Source organism: Piliocolobus tephrosceles, chromosome 8 (assembly GCF_002776525.5).
Source record: "Piliocolobus tephrosceles isolate RC106 chromosome 8, ASM277652v3, whole genome shotgun sequence".
In the NCBI taxonomy this organism is placed as follows: Eukaryota; Metazoa; Chordata; class Mammalia; order Primates; family Cercopithecidae; genus Piliocolobus; species Piliocolobus tephrosceles.
In genome coordinates this window covers 69,717,922-69,732,509 of record NC_045441.1, presented here as the reverse complement: position 1 = coordinate 69,732,509, position 14,588 = coordinate 69,717,922, and the positions used below count along the sequence as shown (strand labels likewise).

At 36.7% G+C, this 14,588-nt stretch overlaps 1 protein-coding gene across 1 annotated transcript in view; it reads right to left on the bottom strand.

Moving 5' to 3' along the window:
• Nucleotides 1-14,588, bottom strand: part of THSD7A (thrombospondin type 1 domain containing 7A) — a 492,664-nt gene that overhangs the window by 44,281 nt on the left and 433,795 nt on the right. Inside the window, exons 14-17 of the mRNA XM_026449388.1 lie at nucleotides 11,480-11,658; nucleotides 9,200-9,205; nucleotides 7,380-7,513; nucleotides 396-549 (exon numbers count right to left, since the gene is read on the bottom strand). Of these exons, the coding sequence (XP_026305173.1) occupies nucleotides 396-549; nucleotides 7,380-7,513; nucleotides 9,200-9,205; nucleotides 11,480-11,658 (473 nt within the window). The remainder of the gene's footprint in view (nucleotides 1-395; nucleotides 550-7,379; nucleotides 7,514-9,199; nucleotides 9,206-11,479; nucleotides 11,659-14,588) is intronic.

The window sequence follows — 14,588 nt, the reverse complement described above, 5'->3', positions numbered from 1 at the left end:
CAAAAAGCAATGGATGACAATAACTTGACACCATTAAAGTACCTTTACTTCATTCATTTTCCCTTTTACCTGGAGGGAATCATTATCACCACTGCAGTTTTTAACATGCTGTGTATTCATAAGGCGAACTGAAGGCCTTTTGTGCTGGGTTAGGATGATGGGTTGAGTAAAGCTTGCAAGAGGTGGAGCTGTTCTAGTGTGAGAGGAAACATTACAAACTTTAAATAGCACAGTCATAAAATGATGTGGCCGAGAAAACACACCTTGCTTTGGTAAATATGGCAAACAAACAAATTTTACATTGAAGTTATTATATTTTTAAAATAATGTCTTTAAAGCTTCAGTGGCAAAGAATTAAATAAACTCTACATTAATAAAAGGGTTAATCGTCTTACCAAAACACATCGGGTCCATGGACCCCATTCAGATATCACACAGTCCTCAGGGCATGGTAATTTGCACACTCTAGAGCCCAGGGGCATCTCTTCTGGGTCACAGAGGTAATCCTCTACATGTTCAGAAGGGCCATCTGCTGTATTCTGCATGCATCTAGAAAAGAACATAAACATATTCTAGAAAATATACATACCTTCTAGAAGTGAAGAAAACAGGACAATTAGAATGACCAACCCACAGGACAGATGGTTCTCCTTAAGACATCGTTATGGGGGTGGGAAGTAGGAAGCTTTGTTATCTAATGAAATTCTCCAGAAATGAAGACTTAAAAGGATCTTTGCCTCTTCTAAATATCTGTAGTGCTTCTGCATGATTCAAAAATCTGTTTTGCATTCATGAGTCTTTGAATATAAGAGCCATTGTATGTATGTAAATTCTACATGTTATGAAAGCTTCCTCTGAAAGAAGAGGGTCATTTATATACATATGAGGCAGAAACTAATGAGGAATTGTCCAAAGAACTTCATAGAGGGCTTACAATTTGGCATATAAATGCATTTATTCGTCTCAAGAAAATGATGGATTTCATAGAGAAGGTAGATTGATTTATATGTGATGAAAGACCAGGCACACTGAAATCTCTAAGTGGAAGATTTCATTGAGTGTTTGTGAAAACAACTAGAGGCATTTATCAATTCATTTTGTCATTTTAAAGGTAATTTTAGCCTCCCTTCTGCTGTGAATCTTAAAAGAAAGTGAGAAGTGAAAAGACAATTATAATAGGTATAGCATAGGTTCTCTAAATATGGTTATTTGGATTTTCCTACTACTTGACTTAAAAAAATTGTTAGTTTGTGTTCCATTTTATTCTCCTGTAAGCAGTCATGAAGGGCTCCTTATTCATCTTTTGGGACTCTAATTAACATGGCTAGTATCAGACTTCACTTTTACCATAGTAAATAATCTCTCTGGGCACTTAAATATTATAGCAGGAGAGAAAACCTTTCTCTCTCATGTATCACTTGGAAAAGATCAGCCAACTTAATGGATTCAGGAAGAGAACTGCATTTCAGGAGTTGAAAAGGAAGGCTTGAACTCTCAAGTCTCTCAAACCTAGTGTCATGTATTAAAATATCAGTTGAATTATATTGCCAGTGATACCTGGAATCCCAGCTTTTCTCAGGGATTTACAATCAGCAGGAACATTCACAAATCTACTCTACAGAGTCACCTTGCTATGCAGTGTTGCTGAACTTAAGAGGAATGTCCTTTCCCTGTGGGATACAGTCAAATACTGGAAAGCTGTGTTGTTGGTCATGTCTTAATGGGCCTGTAGCCTGAAAAAACACACAAATACCTATACATTTTTTTTTGTATACTGGATACATAAAAAGCAATCACAAAAATATTCAAATTAGATATTGATATGATTTCATTGTTGAAAAAAATAAATTATGAATATTTTTGGGAGAATTTGAGTTTCCCAGGAAAAATTTCTACCTTCAATATCATTTTTAAAATGTTCTGTTGACAGCAGCTTAGAGACAACATGTTGCACACAGGGCATTTCAGTGCTCAAAAGTTGGATTTGCTCCTAAGAATAGATTACAATTGGGTAGGTACTGTCACTATATGCAAGGATCAACTTGTAGAATTACCTATTGATCCAGAGTTAAGAACAGATATCCAACACTCTATTAGGCAGTTATGTACATAAATCTTTATTTTCAAAGATTTCTCTTGATATGATTTGGCTCTGTGTCCCCACCCAAATCTCATGTTGAATCAGAATTCTCAGTGTTGTGGGAGGGGCCTAGTGGGAGGTCACTGGATCATGGGGGTGGATGGTCACCTTGCTATTCTCATGATAGTGAGTTCTCATGAGATATGATGGTTTAAAAGTATGCAGAACCTCCCCCTTTGCTTTATCTCTCTTGCCACCAAGTGAAGATGTGCTTTCTTCCCCTTCACCCTTATGCCATGATTGTAAGTCTCCTCATGCCTCCCCAGAAACAGAAGCCTATACAATCCACAGAACCATGAGCTGATTAAATCTCTTTTCTTTATAAATTACTCCATCTCAGGTAGTTCTTTATAGCAGTGTGAAAACAGACCAACACAGAAAATTGGTACAAAAGAAGTGTAGCATTGCTATAAAGATACCTGAAAAAGTGGAAACAGCTATGGAATTGGGTAATGGACAGAGGTCGGAACTGTTTGGAGGGATCAGAAGACGACAGGAAGATGAGGGAAAGTTTGGAACTTCATAAAGACTTGTTGAATGGTTGTGACCAAAATGCTGATAGAAATATGGATGGTGAAATCCAGGCTGAGGTGTTCTCAGATGGAGATGACAAGCTTATTGGGAAGTGGAATAAAGCTCACTTTTGCTATACTTTAGCAAAGAGATGGGTGGCATTGTACCCCTGCTCTAGAGATCTGTGGAACTTTGAACTTGAGAGAGATGACTTAGGGTATCTGGCGGAAGAAATTTCTAAGCAGCAAAACATTCAAGATGTGGCCTGGCTGCTTCTAAAAGCCTAACTTATTTGGATAAACAAGTAAATGACTTCAAACTGGAACTTACATTTAAAAAGGAAGAAGAGCACAAAGTTTAGAAAATTTGCAGCCCAGTCATGTGGTAGAAAAGAAAAACCCATTTTCTTGGAAGGAATTCAAGCCAGATGCAGGAATTTGTGTAAGTAAAGAGGAGCCACATGTTAGTAGCCAAGACAATGGAGAAATGTCCCCAAGACATTTCAGACACCTTCATGACAGCCACTCCCATCACAGGCCCAGAGGCCTAGGAGGGAAATTTGGTTTTGTGGGCCAGGCTCATGGTCCCACTGCTCTGTGCAGCCTCAGGACATGGCACCTTGCAACCTAGTCTCTCCAGCTCCAGCCATGGCTAAAAGGGGCCAAGGTACAGCTCAGGCTATTGTATTAGAGGATGCAAGTCCCAAAACCTTTGTGGCTTTCACATGGTGTTAGGCCTGTGGGTGCACAAAAGCTAAGAGTTCAGGCTCAGGAGCCTCCACCTGGATTTCAGAGGATGTATGGAAATGCATGGATGTCCTGGCAGAAGTCTGCTGCAGGGGTAGAGCCTTCACTAGTAGGGCAGTGTGAAGTGGAAATATGGGGTTGGGTCACCCCACCGACAGAGTCCCCACTGGGGCACTCTCTAGTGGAGCTGTGGAAGTAGGGCCACAGTCCTCCAGACCCCAGAATGACAGATGGAATGACAGTTTGCACTGTGCACCTGGAAAAGCTATAGACACTCAATGCCAGCTCATGAAAGCAGCCTTGGGGACTGTACCCTGCAGAGCCACAGGGGTCGAGCTGCCCAAGGCCTTGGGAACCCACCCCTGTGTCATTGTGGCCTAGATGTGAGACACAGAGTCAAAGGAGATTATTTTGAAGCTTTAAAATTTAATGACTGACCTGCTGGGTTCTGGACTTGCATGGGGCCTGAAACCTCTTTGTTTTGGCCAATATCTCCCATTTGGAATGGGGGAATTGTATTTTGGAAGTAACTAACTTGTTTTAGATTTTACAGTTTCATAGGCAGAGGGGACTTGCCTTGTCTCAAATGAGATTTTGGATTTGAACTTTTGAGTTAACGCTAGAATGAGTTAAGGCTTTGGGGAACTGTTGGGAAGGTATGGTTGTGTTTTGAAATATGAGAAGTATATGAGATTTGGGAAGGGCCAGGGTGGAATGATATGATTTGGCTCTATGCCCTCACCCAAATCTCATGTTGGGGGAGGGACCTGGAAGGAGGTGATTAGATCATAGGGCAGATTTTCCCCTTGCTGTTCTCATGATAGTGAATGAGTTCTCATGAGATCTGGTTGTTTGTAACGTGTGTAGTACTTCCCCCTTCACCCTTTCTCTCTCCTGCTGCCATGTGAAGATGTGCTTGCTTCTCCTTCACTGTTTTGTCGTGATTGTAAGTTTCCTGAAGGCTTCTTAGCCATGTCTCCTGTACTGCCTGTGGAACTGTGAGTCAATTAAACCTCTTTTCTTTATAAATTAGTCTCAGGAAGTTCTGTATAGCACTGTGAGAACAGACAAATACATCTCTCTTCCTTTTATTTTTTGTTATACAAGTAATATACTCATTTTAAGAAAATAAGAAAATTTCCACAATTTCATCAGAGATAACCACTCATAACAGACTATATTAATAGACTATTACTTTAAATATATATTTTCATTTTACAAAATAGAAGCAAATTTTACCTATTTGTACCATTTAAAAAATTTACAATATATTATGATCATCTTCTTGTCATTAACTATTTTTCTAAGATATATTTTAATGTCTACATTTGAATTCTATTGCTTAAATGTGCCACAGCTGCTGAAATGTTCCTGTTGTAGTATTCAGGCTACTTATAGGCTTTATTTTTGTTATTTTGCATTACAAATTTTTTATAGTCACCCTAGAATACAGAATAATTATTTGGATCAAGTTTTAAGCCCAAAGGAAGGGACTTTAAATTCCTTTGCTTTCTTCAAATTCTTGGCCTTTCTTTCAAGGAGCAAGAATTATACTGTGAGAAAACTGAACTATATTAGAGATACATGGTGTAGAACCAAGTTGTAGGCAAAGGGCGGAGTCAGAAGCCCATCATAGGTGTGGTAATAAGAGAGTGTATTTTCTGCATAGATTTAAAAAGCAACAATAACTAAATCTGTCTGTTTTTTATTATCACTATGTGCTGGCAATTCTAGAAAAATTCAGTGAAAAAATATCCTTCCCTACCAAGGCAAACCACTTCTACCACCACTCCTTGACAGGCTATATAACATCCTTAAAGAGGAAGAGTGTAATTGAATAAATTTAAACCTCCTTTTTTATAGACCCATCTATCCTGAAAATATCACCCAACACTTGCATTGAAGCAGGACATTTTGACCTTCATTAGCAGAGGATAATTTAAGGGAGGTGTACTACTCAATCAGTAACAAACAGAAACATCATTACATGATTAGAGATCGCAATCAATACTGACCTATTTTCTCTATTGGCATTGAAGTTGTTTACTAAAAAAATAAATTGATCTGAAAAGTTACTTTGTTTAGAATGTGTTTGGAAATGTTTAGAGTATTTACAAAGCAAAAAAAAAAAAAAAAAAAAAAAAAGTAACATGTACACAGACAGTGGAAGGGAAAGCTGAAGAAAACAACCCAGTAGTTCTTTTATTATAAATTTTTTTTTGTTTGAGATGGAGTCTTGCTCTGTGGCCAGGCTGGAGGGCAGTGGCACCATCTCAGCTCACTGCAACCTCCACCTCCAGGGTTCAAGCAATTCTCCTGCGTCAGCCTCCTGAGTAGCTGGGACTACAGGTGTGCACCACCATGCGCAGCTAATTTTTGTTTTTAGTACAAATAATTCTGTATTTTTAGGGGTTTCACCATGTTGGCCAGGATGATCTTGATTTCTTGATCATGTGATCTGCCTTCCTCGGCCTCCCAAAGTGCTGGGATTACAGGCATGAACCACTGCACCCAGCCTATAATTTTTTTTACTAATAAAACAACAAACCTGATCAAAGTCTTAATGTAATATTTTTTAATTTTGAAGAAAAAAAAATTTGAAAGGAGAATAGTGGAAAACAGAATCTCTTCTTTTTTCTGTGTCCCTATCTACTCATTACCTCTCTACATCTTCCCCATTCCCAGTCTACCTATATTAAGGTCCTCAGAGAAAAAATAAATTGAGAGTTCAGATGGGCTTTTGAAAAAAGAAATATAAAACTTTTTATTAGACATAGATTATATATAGGCTCATATTAAAGGTTTTATATGGTAAAACAAATATTAACTTGTTCTGCTTTCCTACTGAAGTAGATTAAAACATATCAATCTTAAATGCATGAAAGGTTGGGTTATGGGTAAGAATGAACTTCTTCATAACTTGGGTTGCTGTGTGCTGGATGTTCTTATATTTGTCTTTCCTGGGTGTTACTGAGAAGGGTTAAAAGAAACTAGTGTATTTAAAAAGAGTGGAGGGAGACGTGGGTTTGAATTCCAATGCTGCCACTCTACTAGATGGGTGTTCTTGGTACATTATTTGGTACTTGGGAATCTAATCTACAAAATGGAGGTGATAAAACCTCATACACTTGTTTCACAGAGTTCTAGAGCCCTTAAGGATCATGTGATAAATGCTGTATGGAAAATTTAATGAGTATCAATCTAGTGTTAGGCAGTAGGGAATTCTTATGAATATGGTAGGTTCTCTGTTTTAAGAAATTTATAGTTTTATTACAGGGATAGACATGAAGAGGGGTCTTTTCAATACAGTGAGTGTAATAGAACAACCCTGTCCAATAGAACTTTCTGCTATGACAAAAGAATACTCTATGTCTGTGCTGTCCAACAGATAGCTGCCAGCCACATGTGACTATGGAGCACTGAGGCATGGCTAGTGTGACTGGGGAGATGAATTTTTAATTTAATTTAATCTTAATTTGTTTAAATTTAAATTGAGTTAGTGCGGCTAGTGGCTATCCTATTGACCAGTGTAGCTACAGAAGAACAAGGGACAGGCAGGAAGTAGCTGGAGGTTACAGAGAAAGCTCCCTGGATAACAGGATAGTATTCAGTTAGCCAGTTTGATACAAAAGAGCAAGAGTTTAAAATAGATTATTTTAAAAATGAACTTGGACATATATTTGGCCTGTAAGCAAAAAAGTTACTGGGGTTGAAAATCTGCATTAGTTCAGATTGAATACGCTGTTCCTTCTCTTTAAGGGTATTTGAAGTGAAGCTTCCTAAATCAGAAGGCCAGAATAGAATAAACTGCTGCTTGAAGCAGATTCTCCTAGTTTTCCATGAACACAGATTCCCTAAAAGCAAAACTGCAGACAATTTTATCCAGAAGACTGGGGAGGAGTGAACAGTTGTGTTGGCACATGTGCAATTGGGACATGGTTTTGTGTCTTGCTTCTCTGTGTAATTAGGCTTTGTCTTACCTCACTTTTCGGGTTTGTACGCCCTCTCCACAGTTCTCCCGCATATTCACAAAAGTCACCTTGCAGATGCTCCAGGGCTCTGTGACCCATAGGTACTGGTTGCAGTCACTGTGGCATGGGACAACCTCATACACCTGAAACACACATGGCTCTCAGCACTCTCAGGGAATCTGGTAAGAGTGAGCAAGAAGACTTCCACGCCATAACAACAATCATTTCACTGTTAAGCTACTTCCATTCCCCTCCTTTATGGCTTATTATTATAACATTGCAATAGAGAGAACTCAAGAGTTCTAGCAGTAAAGGATAGGGCTAACCATGTTGTATTCTGTTGCTCTGCTATTACGCTACGCTGCAGGTGTGAATCCGATCAACTGGATCACATTAGAAAGGTTACATATTTTCCTGTGCTGACCCTTAACACACTGTATTGTAACTTTCTGGACCATCTGTGTAATTTACAGCTTTGTGTGACTTCGATACTAGCCCAGGGTGCTCATATGTTAGGTACTCAATAGGGATTTGCAGAATGATTGAATGAACAATGAATTGATGAATTAAATATGTGTAAAACATAGCTGTTTTCCAAATAAATACAATTTGACCTATTTTCCAGATAAGTATAAATCATGATGAGAATTTACATTTTTGGTGTGTATCATATGGGAAACTAAATTAAAAAGATAAACAATATGAAATAAAGCCATCTTAAAACGAATCCTCAATCATTTAAGGATTGGAAGCAGAGTCTGATATTGGTCTACAACCCGAAGCAGTGAAGGCCACATGAAACAAAGCAATTTGTCTCTGCTCCAGGGTCCATAAAGCCTTTCAGTCCCACATTTGGGGTGGTGTGCTTGGTTTCAGGGTTTTTAGTACAATGAACCAATTATGTTCTTTTTTCAATGAGAAGAATGACTAAATAAAGGAAATAAATGACACATAAGCCACTGCAACCAAGCTGACTCAGGCATTAAATACAATTCTTTGAAAATATTTTTCTAATCTATGATAGTACAACTCTATTCCTTTTTTTACACACACACACACACCCCTCTTGAAGAGACAGAGAGAGAGAGAAAGAAAAAGAGAAGAGAGAAACTATAGCTTTTTATGTAATGAATTCTAGAAAAGATAGACTTAAATAGCCCTTTGGAGCCATTCTTTTGTGCCAATTTTAGTGCAGTAAAAACCTAAGTAAAATGAATAAAGTGGACCTGTCTCAAAGAAGAATAAAAAATGCACTGTTGGAGTCAAATTCTGCAATGATTGCCATAAGTGATTACATTCACATTTAGGTGCTGTATTAAAATAGAACTAAATAGCACAGGATAAAACATTACCCTACAACTCATGGTGAAAAGAAAAACCGAAGGAGAAATGCTGTTCTTCCTAATCCTTTGATGGCTTTTATTTTAATCGCCTGTATTGAAGTGAATACCGATCAGTTCAGAACAATCTCCAACCCACCCATTTTCAGTCCACTTGCACTTTTTCCTTCTCCCTCTGAAAAGCACAAGACCATTAATAACGGGTGTTACTGCCTATCAAGATTAGCAAAGTGAAACTTGTTCTCCCCAACTCTTGTTCACCTCAGTCCTTGATATTACAATGAGGGATATGAAATGCAGGAACACAGGTAACTATGATATAAAAGAAAAAGAAAACGGCTATAGAAAAAAATTCTTTAATGGAAAATGTGGTATTTTCTCCCTGTAAAACATAAAAGACAAGGCAAGAAGAGAAATGTATTCTCAGAAACCAGGAAATTTTAGAAAAGAAGCATTCTATTAAGAACCATGAGTTTTAACAGTTCTTACCTGTGCCTGGAGTGGTGTTCAACAGGAATGATGAAAAAGGAAACAACATAGGTGAAAAGGTCAGTATGCTATGAGAACAACTCGTGGTAAGTTTCAAGTATTATTACTTAAATGTAAACACCTACTTTTTTTGTAAAATATTAGAACAGTTTTCTTAGGTCATAGCAGATAATACACAACTACTTATTATTGTTGAAAAGTAAGACACACAAATGAGTATTGTAAATAGCAGAGCCAATGAAAAAATTAGATGGGCAGGATGGAGAAATCTTGGAAAACAGAGTTGACCTCAAAATACGTAGCATGGGAAATTGATATATGATGCAAATAACTTGTGATCCAACTTGTCAATGGACTATTGTCTATCAGTATATTTGTAGCTTGATCTATCCATTGATTTACCTTAATCAGTTCAGCTGTTTTGTAGAAAATGAGGATTTGAGTACTTCCTTCTTCAACTAGAAAAATAGAAACTCGGAGACTGTTTTCAAGCCAATGGGCTTCTGATTATTTTACTGAGGAATGTATCATTGTAGTAAACATCTATGTGATTTAAAATTTTGAACATTAACACAAATCTTTACATTTTTGTTTTCCCTAAATATCTCACTAATACACAAATTCATAAAAGTTTCTATTTTTATGCAGAACCTTTATGCTCAAATGTTCAAAAATGTATTATTTGTTTTAGCTTTGATTTTTCAGTTGTTAATGTCTCAATAAGCCTTCAGTCAACTGATACCAAGTCACAATACCCCTGTCAAACTGCATCAGAATATATTAGAGTTGGAAAGTGACAAATGTTTTAGGCTAAACACTAGTAATAGCAAAGACAACTTGGCCTGAAGTTTTGAACCTTTTGAAATTCACACTTAAGGAAAATCTGAGGCAAACACAGATTTTAATTGCATATCTGACAGGGTGTACACATACATGCTAAAGTGAAATAGGTATGAGTACGTGTAGAATTTCTCTTTATTAGGATTGTAAATCATACATCATTTATCAAAATTTAAATTTGCTACTGAAAATTCAAGGTTTCAAAATGTGTAGAGAAATATTCTTTTGTATTATAAACATTTTAGTTCAGTTATTCTGTTTTACAGTTATATAATTATAGTTGCTGAACTGAATTTTCTTCTTTGGAAATTTCCTTAGCGTCTTAGAAATGCAAAATGCTCTGTGACAGGAAAGCTAAACTACCAGTAGATGGCAGCAAGGGAGTGTGTTATTTACCCTCTATTGCACCTAAAGATAAAATCAGCAACTTCACTTAGGGAACAATAAAGACTCTTTAGAGTACTTATTATAAAATTTAATTCTCCACGATCTTCATCTTAATTTACTTAATTCCAAAGTTCTTTCTGTTTTCTCTACAATGTACTTTTATTATGAACAAAGTTATGTCAATCTGGGAAGTAAAGTATGTATACAGGTAAGCAGTGTGTTTAGAGATTAAAATGAGTCTATATATGTGTGAAACAGTTCTAAATATTTAAGGACTTGATTCATTTGGTTGTGATTTAAATTCAAATACACACCTTAACACCCACACATAATATATGAAATTATTCTTTGTTAATTCACCTGTAGGCCAAACATAGTAATAATTGTCGGATTAGGGTACATTTCATTTAAATTAGTCACAATTCCTCCATTAGGCATTTCTAATAGAACAGAATAACAACTATTAACAGCAGGTAAGAAAGAATGTATCAGAAGTCAGAGTTCCAAATAAAACTGAAAATGGTCAATGAGTAAATTGATAGCATACTTATAGTGACTTTGAGGCCATCTTTGTGGTTGTTTTTCTCAATTTGTTTTATATCAAACACATTTAAACAAACAGTATATATTTTTCCTAATTTTAGACCCAAATCCATATTATTTCTTTGATTTTAATTTAAGTAGTTGGTAACTGAGATGTCTTTTCTGACAGTCTGGGGAAACTATGAGATAATCTCAGCCTAAATGTTAGATACAATCTTATGATAGATTAAATACCTTGACATTATTTCAAAGATAGGTGTCATTTTTCTCTCCATTGAATTATATACATATTCATATACTTGCAAGGTATGGAATCTCCAGAGAATACAGAGATAATATATCTAATTTGAAATTTTAATAACATATATGTATTTATTCAGGCATTCTAATGGTAAAAATGGGTCAATTTTTTATTCAATAGCTATTATTTACTCTTCTCCATTTTGGAGAAAAAAATCAGATCATTGTGAATCTCAACAATATCTTAACACTGTAAAGGACAGAAAATACCTGGTTGACATGGTCCAGTTTGGGGCAAGGCCTTCCTCCATTATATGGTTTTTCACGCAGCCATTTAGAACGAACCTTGACACCACTCCCACAGGACTTGCTGCAGCGCGACCAGTTGGACCACTCACTGAGCTTGCAGTCTGAGGGGCAGGGGATGATGCAGGCCTCTTCAATGTAACCTGAGTGAAGGAAAATGAGACAAGAGTCATCTCCTCCACCTGTCACTCTCCCACTACCACCCACTATTCTAGCTCATTTAGAAGGTCCACGACTGACTTGACAGCAGCATGCAAATGCAGAGGTGTCTCCGTTGTTAGGGCCTTAAATTAAATTCTGCAGGAAAATGTCACATACATACAGTGACTCTGTTAAAATAACAGTTGAGCAGCTGCCATGTGGTCTGCTTAGGATTCATGCTCACCATATTTCAACATTTCTGACTGACAGCTCGTGCTTAATTGACAATAACCTGTCTGCTGCCATATCATTCTCATGCTGACAGAATGATACATTAAAAAATTATAACAGTTTTCTGTAAAACCCTATCTGTTAATGTCACACAAGTTCAGGGTTCTGAGTCCATGCAACATTCTTTCTTAAGAAATCCCAGTCCCTTTCACTCAATACCCAAAAGGAACCATTTAACTTAGCATCTTGTTTTTCTCTTCCTTTGAAAATAAAGTCTGAAGAAAAATGAAGGATGTTAAGTAATGTCTCACATTTTACATGCTGTCACTTTCAAGGCACCTTCACATCTTATATCCATTTGATTCTCTTGAAAATCTTATGTATGAATTGTGCAAGTATTGATATTCTAACAGGCAGATAAGAAAACAAATGCAGAGTGATGACTGACTGAGTCCAAGGTTACACAGTAAGGGATGGAGAAAAGTTTTCTGAGGTCTAATCCAGTACTCATTCCGTCAAATCACCCAACCAATTCAATTAATAGTGCACAGATTTGTTTTGGGAAATGGGAGTATTCTATCTTTGAATAGTTCTTAACTACAAACTTGCCATTTCACAATACAAATTAAACACTATTATTCTCAAGGCAAACATGTGAAAACAGCAAAATTCCTCTAGTCAAGAATGAAATACACGATTGTCCTCTATAATAGTCTGAATGTGGAGAGAGGGTGTTCTTGGTACAGGAAAACACTCTGCCTTACCATTTTATCTCAACAGCAGAGATTTGATTTGGACAATGATTACAATGTAAACAGTTGATACTAGGCAACTCTAGGTAGATTTTAAAAAATTTATGGAGATATAATTAATATTCCATAAAAATAATCTCATGTTTTGGTTTTCAGTATGTTTGGTGAGTTGTGCAACCATCACCACCATCTAATTTTAGAACATCTGTTTTACTCCAAAAATAAACCCTATGGTTACTGGCAGCCACTTCCTATTTTCCGCTTCCTCATCCCCTGCCAACCATGAATCTGGTTTCTATCTCTATGAATTTGCCTAATCTAGACATTTTGTATAAATGAAATGAAACATTATGTGATCTTATTTCTTTTTTGTTTTAGAGATGATGTCTCACTCTGTCACCCAGGCTGGAGTGCAGTGGTGTCATCATAGCTCACAGCAGCCTTGACCTCCTGCACTCAAGAGATCCTCCTACATCAGCCTCTTAAGTGCCTGAGCTGGGACTAAGGGTGCTCACCATCATGCCAGGCGGATTTTCATATTTTTTTTAATAGAGATGAGGTATTACTGTGTTGCTCAGGTTGGTCTAGAACTTCTGGCCTCAAGCGATCCTTGGCCTTCTGAAGTATCGGGATTACAGGTGTGAACCACCATGCCTGGTTGGCTTCTTTCACTTAGTACAATGTTTTCAAGGTTCATCTATGTTATAGCATGTATCAGTTCTTCAGTCCTTTCTATGACTGAATAATATTTCATTGTATGGACATTTCACATTGTTTATACACTCATCAGTTAATGAACATTCGAGTTCTCACTTTTTGTCTATCATGAATAATGCTGCTAGGAACATTTGTTTACAAGCTTCTGTGTGGGCATACATTTTCAATTCCCTTGAATATATACATTACAGTGAAATTGCTCAGTCATGTGGTAACCCATTTAGCTTTTTCAGGAAGTGTCACTGTTTTCCAAAATGACTGCACCACTTTACATTCCACAAGATATGTATGCATGTTCCAATTTCTATGAATTCTTGTCAAACTTGTTATTGTCTCTTTTTTAAAATTTTAGTGTTCCTTGAAGAACAAAAGTTTTAAATGTTAATGAAGAACAGTTTGTCTTTTTTCCTTGGTTGTTAGTACTTTGGTATTATATCTAGGAACCCACTACTGAAATCAAAGTCATCTAGGTTTGTAGTTGTGTTTTCTCATGAGAATTTTATAGTCTTAGCTTTTATATTTAGGTGCATGTTTCATTTTGAGTTAATTTTTGTTTATGATAAAAGGTAGAGGTCCAACTTCATTCTTTTGCATGTGGTTATTGAGTTATCCTGTCTTCAGTTGTTGAAAAATACTGTTATTTCCTAACTGAATTGTTTTGGCACCCTTGTTGAAAATCAGTTGGCCACAATGTAACGATTTAGTTTTGAACTCTAAATTCCATTTATCTCTGTGTCTAGTTTCATGATAGCACCATAGTCTTGACCACTGTAACTTTGTAGCAAGTACTGAAATCCAGAAGTGTGAGTCTTCCTATTTTGTTTATCCTTTTAAAGATAGATTTGGCTATTTTGAGTCAAATTTCTATATGCATTTTAGAATTAGATTGTCAATTTCTGCAAAAAATTGCAGCTAGGATTTTGATAGGAATTGTGTCAAATTTGTTGATCAGTTTGGGGGTACTGCCATCTTAACTCAGACACATGGAATTTATTTCCATTTATATAGATCTTTAATTTCTTTCTTTCTTTTTTTTTTTTTTTTTTTTTTTGAGACGGAGTCTGGCTCTGTCACCCAGGCTGGAGTGCAGTGGCCGGATCTCAGCTCACTGCAAGCTCCGCCTCCCGGGCTTACGCCATTCTCCTGCCTCAGCCTCCCGAATAGCTGGGACTACAGGGGCCCGCCACGTCACCCGGCTAGTTTTTTGTATTTTTTTTTTTTTTTTTTTTTTT